Source organism: Perca flavescens, chromosome 18 (genome assembly GCF_004354835.1).
Source record: "Perca flavescens isolate YP-PL-M2 chromosome 18, PFLA_1.0, whole genome shotgun sequence".
In the NCBI taxonomy this organism is placed as follows: domain Eukaryota; kingdom Metazoa; phylum Chordata; class Actinopteri; order Perciformes; family Percidae; genus Perca; species Perca flavescens.
In genome coordinates, this window is record NC_041348.1 from 10,358,745 (window position 1) to 10,374,157 (window position 15,413).

At 43.5% G+C, this 15,413-nt stretch overlaps 1 protein-coding gene and 1 long non-coding RNA gene across 2 annotated transcripts in view; one reads left to right on the forward strand and one right to left on the reverse strand.

Moving 5' to 3' along the window:
• Positions 1-7,112: 7,112 nt before the first annotated feature.
• kcnk13b (potassium channel, subfamily K, member 13b) overlaps positions 7,113-15,413 on the reverse strand; it is a 29,777-nt gene continuing 21,476 nt past the window's right edge. Inside the window, exon 3 of the mRNA XM_028605380.1 lies at positions 7,113-7,993. Within this exon, the coding sequence (XP_028461181.1) occupies positions 7,838-7,993 (156 nt within the window). The 3' untranslated portion in view covers positions 7,113-7,837. The remainder of the gene's footprint in view (positions 7,994-15,413) is intronic.
• Positions 8,765-9,702, forward strand: LOC114573288 (uncharacterized). Its single transcript, XR_003694876.1, has 2 exons — positions 8,765-9,222; positions 9,537-9,702. It is a non-coding gene; the product is annotated as an uncharacterized LOC114573288 (long non-coding RNA).

Genomic DNA, 15,413 nt, shown 5'->3' on the forward strand with positions numbered 1-15,413 from the left:
TAAGGGAATGTTTTGTCTCAGGGGCTGTCCAGTGGTGTAGTCTACGTGATACGCAGGTATACCAGCTAAGAAAGCTTCAGGATTTCCATATACCCACTTAAAAATGTGCAATGACATGTAACAACATACTTTCCATTATAGTTTTGATATATTTTGAATTGTCATCTGTGTTTTCCCTCGCATAGGCTAAATAAAGGGATTTCCACCGTAAATTAGTGCATTAAAGTGTATCAGAATGCAGGTAATGAAGTCTGTGAGGCTCAGAATTTCAGACCCCATATGTCCATACTGGTCCATATACTTATATAGTACAGTATCAGCGCTAAAATACATTAGACTACACCACTCGGGCTGTCTCCTTTTGGAGGTCAGTGTAACAGGGCCTGACATAGTTTTTTCATGCATCCCAGAACTATGCTCAAGGCGACCATCTTTTCTTTGGCGCCATCGGTATCTTGAGATATCACCTACTTGATAGTTGGGGCTAGGACCTCAAAGAGCACAGGGCACAGGACCTCAAAGAGTTGGGACGGCACTGCACAATAACACATTGTGGTTGTACTGTACTGCCTGCTTGATTGTCTCCTCAATTGAGTGCTCAATTAAATGCTTCTGTGTAATTCGTCAAGGTCTCCCAAACGTTCTTCAACGTATGTGAAATGAGTTGTGCTGCTCCTGAGGTTTTCCATAACGTGTTCCAAATGTTTACAGCTGGAATGGTGAAAGCTGACCGGCCACATTCAGCGGACCTGTGCTGTTTTACACAGTTTACATCTGGTAGATGCACTTGTTTGCCTGATGCTTCCTGAGCATAGTGGAGCAAACTCTGTCAGTGGGAGAAGCAAGATTGTGGGTAATTTTATACATCAAGCAGGAGTTTGCGAGGTGGACGAAATGAGCAAAAGTCGAAAGGTTGTGCTTTGTAATTATATGAGAGTCATGATACCGTGTGGGCTTTTTGTCCAGTATTTTGAGAGTTCTTTTGTATAAACCGTGGGCCTCAGAATGTTTTTTTTCCTGCTTGAGACCAAGTGGTAATTCATTTGAATGTGTGGAGAAAACACAGAGTGCGTGTACAACTTAGCAGCTGTTGACAACTGGTTCCTAATGAATTTGAAGTTGCTAAGGTTGATACTGACTGTACGGATGACCCTTTTCACCTTTCTTTTCAAGGTGTGAAGCAATAGCCTAATTATCCCAAGCTATTTGAAGACTGAGACCATTTGAAGGTTTTCACCCGTAACAAGGCTGATAAACATCTTTCCTCCTGACTGAGAAATACATTCATGCCTTAGCCTTGCTAATTGACAGTATTTTACTAACCCCTTAACTAACCAAGCAATCTAAGATTTGATCAGATCTGTTTGGAATAAAATGAGTTGTCATGTTCCATTTCTCTGAGTTATAAACATGTTTGGGGTTTTGCATATACACATTTCCATTTTGTTACAGTATTTGAAACACATTGGCTCTGACCTGTATGTTTTCTTCCATGCTGCTTTTCTTATAAAGGGTAATATCGTATTACCAATTCATATCGTAGCCATTTCTTCAAAAGTATAATTTGAGGACATCATATCTTCAAGTCTGTGATTTCCAGTTTAGCTTCCACGGTTAGTGTATGTACGGACTTTATGGTCTAAACCCATTGGAATAGCACGCTGTGTTGTTTCAACGAATGCCTTTCTCATTTTCTCATTTTAATGAACATCATGATCTTGTGTTGTAATGCTGAAATGGCACATTATCGCACATTGTCAGGTGAGCCATCATTGGAGCAGGTAAAAAGAAGCACACTATCAGCTGATTCTCGTATTTAAAAAAAGAAAAAGAAAGTGAGTTTATTTTTTTCCTCAGTAATACTGCACAACATCCTGACCTGGGTGCTCAACCGTGAAGAGAATGGACTAAAGCTGCAGAAATATGTTTTTCTTAACAAATGCACTGTTCATATATAGCCTGTGTTTGATTACCACCACCTGGATCTCCCAGCCTTGGCTTTAACAGAGATTATGTAATTGATTTGCTTGCTGTTTACCCTCCCCTGTCAGACTCATGCACATGATCAGTCAATAATTATACACACAAACATTGACATAAAGCCCATCCTAATTAAGTAATTAACGTTAAGGTAATTACCTTATTGTGCAGGGCTGTCACTGTGTAGCTAATCCCTCCTGTCAGACATGTCTGCAAAAGTAATTGTTTGACAGCCACTGGACTGGATTTAACTGGTATAATATTGCATATGTGACACACTATATGTGTAACACATAAACCCCCGTTTCCCCCGCAAAATATAGTCATAATGTGGAAAATACATCTACTTTCATTGATTCTCAAAATTGCTCACAATAAGGTCACATATGCATCTTTAGTCAGGTACATAGAGAGTTTTCACACCTTTTGTGAACATAATGATAAAATACCCACCTATGAAGCTTATTCCTGCTAAACCATGAATGGTGTTGTGACACTTAGGCCACCTCTGCGGCACAGCACAGTAAAACCACAATGTCAAATCCCACATGACTGTTCCATTAGAGTGTGTTTCAAATTCTCTCCAAAAAGGTGGGTACGATAGCGGTGTCAGTAATTCTCTGGGAGTTTCCAGGAATCAAAAAAAGAGCTTCAACAAAGAGTCTCTGTATGTCTGAGTCTCGCCTGTACACACACACACACACACGCACGCACACACGCACACACATACACACACACACAGACAAGAACACACAGGCGTTTGTTCAAAGCTATTATTATCTGTGTAGGCACAGCTTCTCTGACATATTCTCCAGTTCTCTATAATGCTATTTTGTGTCTTCGCTTAAGAGTGTGATTTTGTGTGTGTGTGTGCGTGCGTGCGTGCGTGCATGCATGCGTGTGTGTGTGTGTGTGTGTGTGTGTGTGTGTGTGTGTGTGTGTGTGTGCGTGTGTGTGTCGTGTGGCGTGCAGTGTGCCTGTACAAATGAATGTTGGCATTATTGCAAAGCAACATCTTTGCAGTTTGTGCATCAGATTATTCTGTCTGAGGTTGAGATTGTCTCCATAGCAAAGAGTGGAGGCTGCCAGATTTTCGTCCGCTTTATTGTTCTGTACAAGATATTGGATTTCATTATTTAGGGATTTGTTTGGCTAGCTGGCTAACTAATTTAATGTTATAATGGTATAATGTTAATGGGTTGTTTGAAAAAGGCTGTCCCCGGCTGACTCGGCCGTTGGCGTCCAGCTGTTCGACCAATCAGTGTCCCGTTAGGAGCTACTGGCAGCTACAGTACAGGCGGGATTTACGTGTGTGAGACTGTTTGTTCAAAACAACAATGGTGGACAGATGGTGGACAGATGGTTCAAAGTCCAATCCAATCACAAGGTTCAAAATCCAATCAACTGCCAGGAATTGTTATGAAAGTGCCTTCCATTTTCCAAACCGTTTCCAATGATGGCTTCTCAGGTGGTTCTATGTCACGCACCATCTGGCGCGTCAGGTTAGTCGAGATGTTCCGTGTAGTGGAAAAACGGCAAATGAAGTTAGTTTAAAGGTCCCATGACATGGTGCTCTTTGGATGCTTTTATATAGGCCTTAGTGGTCCCCTAATACTGTATCTGAAGTCTCTTTTATATAGGCCTTAGTGGTCCCCTAATACTGTATCTGAAGTCTCTTTTATATAGACCTTAGTGGTCCCCTAATACTGTATCTGAAGTCTCTTTTATATAGGCCTTAGTGGTCCCCTAATACTGTATCTGAAGTATCTTTTATATAGGCCTTAGTGGTCCCCTAATACTGTATCTGAAGTCTCTTTTATATAGGCCTTAGTGGTCCCCTAATACTGTATCTGAAGTCTCTTTTATATAGGCCTTAGTGGTCCCCTAATACTGTATCTGAAGTATCTTTTATATAGACCTTAGTGGTCCCCTAATACTGTATCTGAAGTATCTTTTATATAGGCCTCAGTGGTCCCCTAATACAGTATCTGAAGTCTCTTTTATATAGACCTCAGTGGTCCCCTAATACTGTATCTGAAGTATCTTTTATATAGACCTTAGTGGTCCCCTATAATACTGTATCTGAAGTCTCTTTCCCAGAATTTAGCCTTGGTGCAGAATTACAGCCACCAGATCCAGTCCCACAATGAGCTTTCCTTAGTATGTGCCATTTCTGTGTCTGTAGCTATTGAGGAGGAGAGAGGGGGGGCAAGGTGGAGGCTGGGGGTGTGGCATTGACCAACAGTCATGCTTTGCTTGTTTTCAAGCCATGATGTCTCTCTCTCTCATGGGTGGGCCAAATTCTCTGGGCGGGCAAAGCAGAGAAAGGGGAGGTAACCTTGCTCCTTATGACCTCATAAATGGAAAATTCCAGACCACCCATCTGAGCTTTCATTTTCTCAAAGGCAGAGCAGGATACCCAGGGCTTGGTTTACATCTAGCGCCATTTCTAGCCACTGGGGGACCATAGGCAGGCTGGGGGAACGCATATTAATGTTAAAAAACCTCATAAAGTGAAATTTTCATGCCATGGGACCTTAAAAGCCAAGTGCGTCTACAGCCGCTGAAGGATGCCTTGAGCGTCGGTATCAGACGCTGAGGGCCATTGACCAAGCTGTCGTACTTGACGAGTTGGGAGCGAGAACGCGTCGGCTAGCAGATTGAGGCTAAAGATGCATACATGGCTGAAGTGTAAACTTGCTCAAATCCAAGAAAGAGCAAGGCAGAGGCGCTCTAAACTCTGATAGTATTTACACAGGGGGGAATTGCTACACAGTGGATGTGCTAGTGGTAGTAATTGCTAATGATGTGCTTTTTGGCATTGTAGTTGCTACTGTAGTTAGTCAGCTGGTGAGGTTAGGCTAATGATATCAGCTTACGTTAGAGCAGATACACAGCCAGTTTCTTACACTCTTTTCACTTTTTCCTGTGTTTTTGGTTTTGGAAAAGCTGAAAAAAATAGAATGGAAATTATATATGGAAACTGCTGTTTTGGGACATGGCAAATATCTAATTATAATGTGTTTCTCATTTTAATCAAATAACATTTTTCACTCTGCAAATGTTTAACCTTTATTAATGCTGCGTTTCATCTGGAACTCAACGCCTTCTTTGTGATTGTGCTGTAAACTGAAAAAGATTTTGCAGCAGATGACTCACAGATAAAGTATTCTTACAACCATTGGGAATCATGCTAAAAAATCATGCCGAGTCTGACACTGTACAAAAGATAACACAGCACATTCTTTCTTTGCATGCATGCTAGGTTGTCATTTTATCAAGACAAAACCAAAGAAGATGGTCTCTCTGCTCTTGTTCTCTGGAAATCAAACACACCTAATCCAGAGATACCAAAGCTCAGCTGGTCAGAGGTGGAGCCTGGGGGATTCTCACCATGTAAATTCCACTAAGATGCATTTACAAAGAGAATGAAGATGCCTATACATTTGTTCTTAAAGGGTAAATGCAGTTTTTTTTTTTAACATGGATCCTATTTTCCTGTTTTAGTGTCTAAGTGAATGATGGGAACAACAATCTTTGACACTGGTCCTGTATTAAGCCAGATCGCTGTCCAGTTTGTATTTACATTCACAAAAGTGCTCGTCTTGCCACCGACAGGCTCAGATTAATATTCTAAGTGTCTGTAACATTATGGAAAGGATCCTTTTAAAGGAACATGCCGACTTATTGGGAATTTAGCTTATTTACCGTAACCCCCAGAGTTGGACAAGTCGATACATACCCTTCTCATCTCCGTGCGTGCTGTAAGGCTGTCTGTCGGCTCCAGCGGCATCAGGCCAGCGCAGAACATGCAGGTGAATGGTTCCAGTAATCCTACTGCTCCGAATAAGATTTGTGATTTATAGAGTCACAGCGTGTACAAAAAACAATGTAAAAGTCTCATGTTACGTTGTTTTTTGTACACGCTACAAATCACAACATGTAAATAGGAACATGTTGGCGTTATTTTGTCACTTTTGTCACAATTCGGAGCAGTAGGCTAGTTGGAACCAGTTACCTGCAGGATCTGTGCTAGGCTAAGCTAATGCTGGAACCGTCAGACAGCATTACAGCACGCACGGAGATGAGAAGGGTATGTATCGACTTGTCTTACTCTGGGGGTTACGGTGAATAAGCTAAATTCCCAATAAGTCGGCGTGTTCCTTTAAAAGTAATACTTTTAGCGTGTATAGAGCCAACATATTTTCACATGTAACTCGGTAAACTATGTGTTTATTTCAACCAAAACTTGAGTTGTGATGGTTGGAAAAGTGAAGGGTCGACCCAAAACGGCTTTTCGCAGTTTTAATTTGTTTCTGTCGACTTTGAAGGAAGTGCATTTTACGATGCTGAAATTACTGTTTATTTACATGTCTGGTGTCTGGTGGGTTTAGCGAATGCAATTTTGCGGATGTTTTTGTTAAAAAAAAAAAGATCTTACTCTTTAACAGAAAGGTCGACCTCCTTATAAATCCTTTCCTTAATGTTGTCAGACACTTAGAATATTAATCTGAGCCCGTCAGTGGCAAAACGAGCACTTTTGTGAAGGTAAATACAAGCTGGACAATTGCCCTATTCACTTACATTGTAGCTTGTTTCGCCGCTGCAGACTGCAGCGATCTCGCTTAATACTGGACCAGTGTCAAAGATTGTTGTTCCCATCAGTCACAAAAACATCCCGGTTGAAAAAAACGGTAGTTACCCTTTAATCAAGCTTAATATATTGTCCACAAGTTGTCCTCCCACTTGGCAATCGCTCCCTGGAAATGTTATGAACAATCTCTGTCTGTTGTCCTTTTTTTTTGTTTACTGCACTTGCGTTGAATCCAGGCTACAGGGAAAACATAAACACTGCTGAGCTAAAATCAAATAATAATCCCCGGAGCGACTTGTTTCACTGCATTTATATCAATACCAACCACCTACAGGGCTTGTCGGACAACATCAGGGTGTGAAAATGTCCTCACGTCTGCGTCCATGCTGGGATAATGTGCAGCAGTAAAAACAGCAGTCTCTTAAAAAAACAAACAAAAAACAAACGGTTTCATAACAGACTCCGAACACTTCCCATTCAGCTAGGCATAGGTCTGTTTGATTTGTAATGAGGTCTTTTGGGGGGAGTTTGTCTTCTATTCTTTTGTGATAATGAATGAAAGCAGTGCCGGGATGGAGGCTATTGAATGGCATATGGTTGTGAAACATATGGTCACAAATGATGTGAATAGAGTGCCATTGATAGTATCAGAACCATCATTGATGCATTTCTGAATTAAAGGTCGACATTCAATCATCCATGAATTGGGCTCATCGTTGCTACATAACAGCTTAATGAAGGCCTAATAACCACTGTTAGACACCAAACACCCATTTTAATGAAGCTATTTCAATGCCTGCCACAGTATGGACGTGGTTAGAGTCATATTAAGTATTGTAAAGTAGCCTACGTAGATGAGTGGAAGTTGCGGTTAGATGTGAAGTAGCATGTAGAGCATCATATCATGTTTTAAGGCTTAGATACAGGGGCTCTAGGCAGATTTTTTTTTTTTTATCACCATGGAAACTGAGTTCCTCATCGGGGAACATTCCGGCACACTGAGCCTGGTCCAGATGTGAGACTCCAGCAAACCATCACGCATCATTTATGCAGCCATGTTCTTGACAGGAAGGTGGGCTGAGGTGGAAGCTGCTTGTGGGGGGTCGATGGAATAGATGAATTATGTAGTCGTGCGTTTTGTCTTAGTGCACCAAGCAAGTCTTCCCTTTTTAAGGAAGGCAGGGCTCAGTGTCAATTTGTCCGTACTCGACTTATCCCCTCAGCCTTTTGTATCCTTTGAAAAAAGGATTCACGCTGTTTCCCCTATCTGTCCACGCTCGTCTCTGCCAGCCGGTTGTTCATGATGCCAAGGGCGCCCACCCCTCCTGAGAATCCGTTCTGACGTGAATTGGAGCTGGACTGGCGCGGGTGCCCGATGGCCATCTCTGAAAGCTGCTTCTGCATAATTGCCAGATTCACCTGCAAAATAAAAAAAAAAAAGACATCAAGAAATCAACCAACAAGGACATTTTTTTGCCGTCTGTTTGGAACGTACGGTACGTGCAACTGGTGGAGACTTGCGGAACAAGGATTAATACAATGTGTTGGCGTCAGGCACATCTGATTTCACAGGTGTGAAACCAGCTGGTGTTTTTTTTTTTTTTTTTTTTTTTTATCCGTTCCTTTTGGTGTGTTGATTTATGTGAACAAAGACGACAAATACTGAACAAGTGGGACTGACATAAATCAGATATTTACTCTCCCACACCCCAACTTTTCCCTTTCATTTTTCACTCTACAAAGCAATGTGTAGACAAGACAGTGCTTTTTAACGCTGTTTTACATGTGTTTAGTCAATATTAAATTAAACGGGATGGAGCTGATTTACACAATTACGGGTAGTTTTAGCCACGCTAGCAGCATGACTCTAGGGGTGTCGATCTGTCGATCCACCTCTTGGAGGGATTTCCATTATATTGTGTGTAGACATAAAGCCCCAGTGGGCAAAGCAGCCTATTTACTTTGGTGATCCCTTGACGTTTTACTAGAGGTGATGCATCGGGATGCGGACATGGACGATGCTGCACACATGCAGTGGCCCACCATAATCGATTATAACGCAATGACGTCGCTCGTTAATTTTCCAGCCGCGGCATAAATATTCAAATGAAAAATAACATTCTCAATAGCCTAACCCATTTCACACACACACACACACACACACACACAGGCAGACATGCAGATGTAACCGATGTGTTCTAACTGTTATATTTCACCAAAAATCCATGTTTGTTGATATTTTGTTATTTATTTTCATATAAATCTGGTTTTGTGTGTATTTATTTTGGGGAGCTTTTATTTTGTTAATTTTATTCTGGCGGTGTGACCAGTTGCCTGTTAGTGATGTCACTTCCTGTATTCTCCTCAGTAGCGGTACGCTATGGTGAGGAGAGGTAAGACAATCTGAGCGCTCTGGTTCAAAGTGACTTAAAACATGTTAAAACCGCTAAGTAGAAGTTCTTACCATACTTTAACTGTCACTAGCTTTGTTCATTGTCATGGTGATATTTGTTTGAATGTGTACATACAGTTTTATTGTGTACGGCACTTTTTGTGTGAGATGCTAGCTCACTTCTCTCAGGCTAGCTTAATGAAGAGCACACGTGTGGATTCTTATGCGCTGGTTCTTTTCTCCCTCTCATTTAAAGGTGTGCTATGTGCGTGTAGGAACCCAGAGCTGCTGTACTGATTTAATTGTGTGTTGTACACAGGTATGTGGGTACTCCCCTTGTTTTTTTGTGATGAAAATGTTATATTTATACATATAGTTTTTTGTTTGTTCATGTTTAAATTCTACATTTATTAATGAAATATAAAAAATTGCCGTTGGTATGTGGGGAAATGGTTTTGATTTTATAATGACATTTTGACTATACGATCACATTGAAATGTATTTTGTTACATTATTTTAATAAGAACACTGCACGTGTTTGTCAGTAGCGGTACGCTATGGTGAGGAGAGGTGTGCTATGTGCGTGTAGGAACCCAGAGCTGCTGTACTGATTTAATTGTGTGTTGTACACAGGTATGCAAAATAAAACCCCCGTTCAACTGGCAAAGCAGAAGATGTCTGTCGTCCATTACTACGCATACTGAAATTGAGGGAGTGTCAGGCCAGACCGGCTACAGTGGTGCCGTGACCCGGATCCACACTGCTTCAGGCTGTTTCGCCGCTGCGTCTGGAGTCGTGGATCAACACCAGTTTGGTCACCAGAGGTTGCTACTTGACACTCATTCATGTTACAAGTTATTTATAGCATTGGAAGAAAAAAAAAGAAAAAGAGGAAAAAGGGGTTTTGAAACTGTTCATTCTGCTTTTGCTGTCTTAAGAGTAAAAGTTGTCGTTTCAACATATTGTATTGTGTATCTAAGTGTACAGATAAAATGACAAATGTTACTGGGGAAATGGCTGAGGACAGTGTAACAGGTGACCGTTTTAGTTTTGCTCTTGGGAGGGGGAGAGCGATCAGTGGGTTGCCCTGTACTCCGTTGCGAGGTGCAAGTAATGTAGACTCACCAGCTTTTAGTTCCACCCGCATACTTGGTCAGGCAGCTAGCCATAGTCAGGGTGATACGCTTTCATATTTCCCAGCCACTAATGATCCAGATTTAAATAGTTTGATAACACATATCGCTCAGCAGGTAGGACAGACTATAAGAGATCAGTTAAAAGGTGAATGTAAAGGGAGCAATGTTAGTGGTGCGCAAGCTCAGAGCAGTGCAGACCAGCCATTCAGTGACTCCACTTACCTCAACTTGACCGGTGCAAAGCTCGTCCTCCAGTCAGATGTGAAAGAGCCTCCCGTCTTCAGAGGAGATGGGTCTGACAAGGACACAGTCTGTGAGTGGGAAGATTTAATGGAAGTGTATCTTCGGAAACGTGGCATACCTCTGAAAGAACAGCATTCTGAGATAATGTCTAAATTAATGGGCAAGGCTAAAGACATTGTGAGGATAACTTTGAGAAGCAGCCCATCCATGAAGCCTCAAGAAAAACCAAAAGTCATATATGACATCCTCCGACAACATTTCAGTGAAGTGACATATTCTTGTATGCCTATGGCTGACTTCTACAGCACAGCCCCAGTGACAGGAGAGTCCCCTGTAGAGTACTGGGTTAGGCTGAACAAGGCGGTTGATGCGGCAGAGGAGGGCTTGAAAAGGTTGGGACGGCGCATGGAAGATCCTTGTCAGGAAGTAGCTATGATGTTTGTTAAACACTGCCCAGATCCCACACTTGCCGCTGTTTTCAAGTTTAAAGCACCAGATAAATGGGCAGCCAGTGAGGTTCAAGAGCATATTGATCGCTACCAAATTGAAATGAAAGAAGGGCTCTCCAAATCAAAACGCCTCAGACCAATAGCAGTACACACTCAGGCTCCTACACTTGACGAGTCACCTGTGCAGAAGGACATCACTGTGACCAGACCTACATGCAATGATGATTGTCTGAAAGTGTTAGTAAGCCTTTTTGATCGTGCACTATCACAGAACAACCATTTTGCACAAAAACCTGCCTTCTCTGATCAGATACAGCATAAGTCTTGCAGGGTCTGCCAGTCATCGCAGCACTCCCTCTCGCACACTGCAGGCAGAAACGTCTATGTCTGGCATGTTTCGAGCCAAATCACATAAAGAGAAACTGTCCTAGGCGGCAGCCTGGCCAAGGTCAGATCAGCACCTCCTCTCCCCAAAGCCCCCAGACCTTAAACTAGTTGGCCCGCATTTAGAGAGGGAATGTGTGGGCACAAAGGAAAAGACCCTCATCAGTGATATTGAGCAACATTACATAAGAGCATGTGCAGCAGCTCCCACTGGTGCTAACGTAATAGTGCAAAACACACAGAGAGTGGGATCCTATGATGAACTCTTTTACACCTCTGTCACCATAAACAATGTTTTCCAGGTCCAGGGATGCTTGACTCTGGTTCCATGGCCTGCACGCTAAGTGAGCAAGCAGAGCAAAAGATGTTAAATGAGCTCCCAGAACCCATTCCATTGACTCAGGAGGTGGTGTTGGTAGGCTGTGGCGGGTCACTGAGCCGACCCAAGTGCATGTATGAAGTGGAGATGGAACTGTACGGAGAGCGTTGCATCGTGCCTGTCCTTGTGGTGCCTGGGCAACGCGACGACCTGATCATCGGCACAAATGTCATCAGATTTCTGATGCACCAGCTCAAAATAACCAGTGACTATTGGCGCCTTGTGTCCAGTGGCAATCTTCTTCCTGAGTGTGAACAGTTTCTCGACTTCATGGCAAATTCATCCAGGTGGAGAGGCAAGGATCTTCCAGACAGAATTGGCACTGTTAAGCTCCAGCAGTCTGTCACCCTGCTGGCGAGACAAGAACATCTAGTCTGGGGAAAATTGCCGAGTAATGTTCCCATGTCACCAGGCAGCACAGTGGTAGTTGAGCCCACCACGTCCAGATCCATGCCTCGTAATATCATGGTGGGGCGCGTTATCACACCTTTATGGGGCGATAGATGAGTTCCTATGAAAGTCACCAACATGTCAAACAAACCCATCACATTGAAAAGAAACAGTAAACTGGCAGATGTGTCTCCTTGTGTAGCTGTGGAAGATTTTGAGGTTTTCCAGGGCACCAGCCAACCTGAAAGAGACAAGCCAAAGACAAAGCCTGACACTGCCAGATCCACAGACTTAAAACAGCGACTGCAACAGGTTGGGCTCAATGATATCGATGTTGATCAGTGCCATGCTGGTCAAGTGGGCAGACAGAAGCTGGTTGATCTGCTTGAAAGGTACAATGACATTTTCTCCAAACATACACTGGACTGTGGCGAGGCGAAAGGCTTTGTACATCGTATTCGACTCACTGATGAAAGACCTTTCCGCCTTCCCTATCGGCGGGTACCACCAGCCCATTATCAGAAATTGCGACAGGTTCTGTCTGAAATGGAAGAACAGGAGATAATAAGGAAATCAGTGAGTGAATATGCTTCTCCCCTCGTTTTTTGGTGTGAAAAAGGATGGCAATTTGAGGCTCTGCACCGACTTCAGGTGGCTGAATGCGAGGACTTTCAAGGATGCGCACCCATTACCACACCAATCAGACTGTCTAGCAGCCCTGGGTGGAAACACCTACTTCAGCACCATGGACTTGACCTCTGGCTTCTACAATATACCGATGGCAGAGGATGACAAGAAGTACACAGCGTTCACGACCCCAGTGGGACTGTATGAGTACAACAGGATGCCACAGGGTCTGTGCAACAGTCCTGCTTCATTCATGAGAATGATGCTCAGCATATTTGGTGATCTGAACTTCAGCAGTCTATTGTGTTACCTTGATGATTTGCTAGTCTTTGCTGCAACTGAAGAAGAGGCTTTGGAGAGACTTGAGGTTGTTTTCCAGCGGCTCAGGCTTCACAACCTTAAACTGAGCCCTAAAAAATGCCACTTGTTGAGATCTTCAGTCAAGTTTCTTGGTCACATTATAGATGGCAATGGAGTGGCTGTGGACCCAGCAAAAATTGAGGTCATATCTAAAATGTCGAAAGAGGACCTGATGGAGGATGATGGCTGTACACCATCAGTAAAGAGGATAAAATCCTTTCTGGGAATGGTGTTCTATTACCAACATTTCATTCCTAACTGTTCTTCGATAGCCAAGTCATTGTTTGCTCTCACTGCTGGACAAAAGAAACGTGGAAAAGTCAGAACAAGTTCCAACACTGGCTCATTTAGGAAGCTCAGACCCTCTGATTGGACAAATGAATGTGACGTGGCTCTCAGTAACCTAAAGGATAGTCTTTTGAACTGTGTGTTGTTCTCTCACACCCAGATTTTTCTCAGCCTCTCCTTCTGTCCATCGATGCATCTCTAGATGGGTTAGGAGCTGTGTTATCACAAATACCAGCTGGTGAAACCAAAGCACGCCCTATCGCTTTTGCCAGTAAAACCCTGAGCAGTTCTCAAAGGAAATATCCAGCTCATAGGTTAGAATTTCTGGCCCTGAAATGGAGTGTGTGTGAGAAATTCAGCCATTGGCTAAGAGGTCACTCTTTCACAGTATGGACTGATAACAACCCTCTTACCTACATCATGACGAAACCTAAGCTCGATGCTTGTGAGCAGCGCTGGGTGTCCAAACCGCCCCTTACACGTTCGACCTGAGACACATACCTGGCACCAAGAATGTGGTCGCAGACGCACTCAGCCGCGACCCCTTTGCGAAAACGATCAGTCACAGAGTCATCACAGAACAGTACACTAACCTTCTTGCTGAGGCTGAGGGTGTGAGTCATGATGGCATTCAAGACACCTTCAGGTTAAAGGTTCAGTGTCAACAGGTGAAGAAATCAACCTATAAGGGAATGAAGCTGCAATCTGACTCCTTCAAGTGTCACTGTGATGTTGGGGCTGTTAAAGCTCTCATGGGGGTTCACGACCATTGGGAAGTTGCTGCTGAGACAAGAGCTGTGGAGTTAATTCAGTCTGTTCAGGATCTGTCACCGCCAGGGCAAGACACCCTCCCTATGTTCACATTAGCGGACCTCCAGCGCAGCCAGGAACTAGACCCCTCCATCTCGGTTATCATGCCATTTGTCATACGCAGCGGAAGGCGTCCCTCCAGGCGTGAAAGAGCCAAATGTGACGCAAAAGTGATGGTGCTCATCAAACAGTGGGAGAGATTGAAAGTTCAAAATGGTGTCCTCTACCGGGTTACTAGGGACCACATCAGCAAACAAAAGAGACACCAGTATGTTCTACCTGAGAGCCTCAAAGAAAAAGCATTGCAAGGCATTCATGATGCTGCTGGACATCAAGGGCAGGCAAGGACCCTGCATCTAGCACGGCAGCGGTTCTTTTGGCCTAAGATGGAGTTTGACGTGAAGGAGTATGTCAAGTGCTGTCAAAGGTGCATCCTGGCTAAAACACCAGATCCCTCTGCTCGAGCCCCACTTGAAAGTATCAGAACGTCCGCTCCTATGGAGCTAGTGTGCCTTGACTTTTGGAGTGCAGAGGACAGTAAGCAGCACTCAGTGGATGTTCTTGTGGTGACAGACCATTTTACCAAGTTGGCTCATGCTTTCCCATGCACCAATCAAACTGCAAAACAGGTGGCCAAGAAGTTGTGGGACTGTGTTTTCTGTGTGTATGGGTTTCCTGAACGTGTCCACTCTGATCAGGGAGCCAATTTTGAAAGCGAACTCATAGCAGAACTGCTCAGGCTTTCCGGTGTCTCCAAATCCCACACTACCGCATATCACCCCATGGGAAATGGAGGAACCGAGAGGTTCAATCGAACGCTTGGAAGCATGCTGCGATCCCTTCCCTTAAAGAGAAGCATAAGTGGCCTCAACAGATACAGACATTGACATTTGCTTATAATGCGACAGTACATGAAACCACAGGATACGCACCATTCCAGCTTATGTTCGGTCGCATTCCAAGACTCCCTGTGGACGTGATGTTCAAGCAAGTGTTGCATGATCCAGTGGTTGTTGATTACAAAAGCTATGTGAAAACACTAATGTCCCATCTTCATGAAGCAGTCAGAATTGCTCAAACACATGCTGTCAGAGAACAGGATAAACAGGCAAAGGGCTACAACAGGAAGGTGAAAGGCACACATCTGAACATAGGAGATAGAGTACTTGTGGCAAACAAAGGAGAGAGAGGAAAGAAGATGGCTGACAAATGGAATGCAACAGTGTACACAGTCAAAGACCGAAACTTGCAGACACATACATACAAGCTGGAGGACGGAACAGGCAGCACGAAAGTAGTGCACCGTAATCTCCTCTTGGACATCAGTTTCCTACCTGTGGGGACACCTGAAGAGGAATTGTGTGTTGATGGGTCAGAGGAA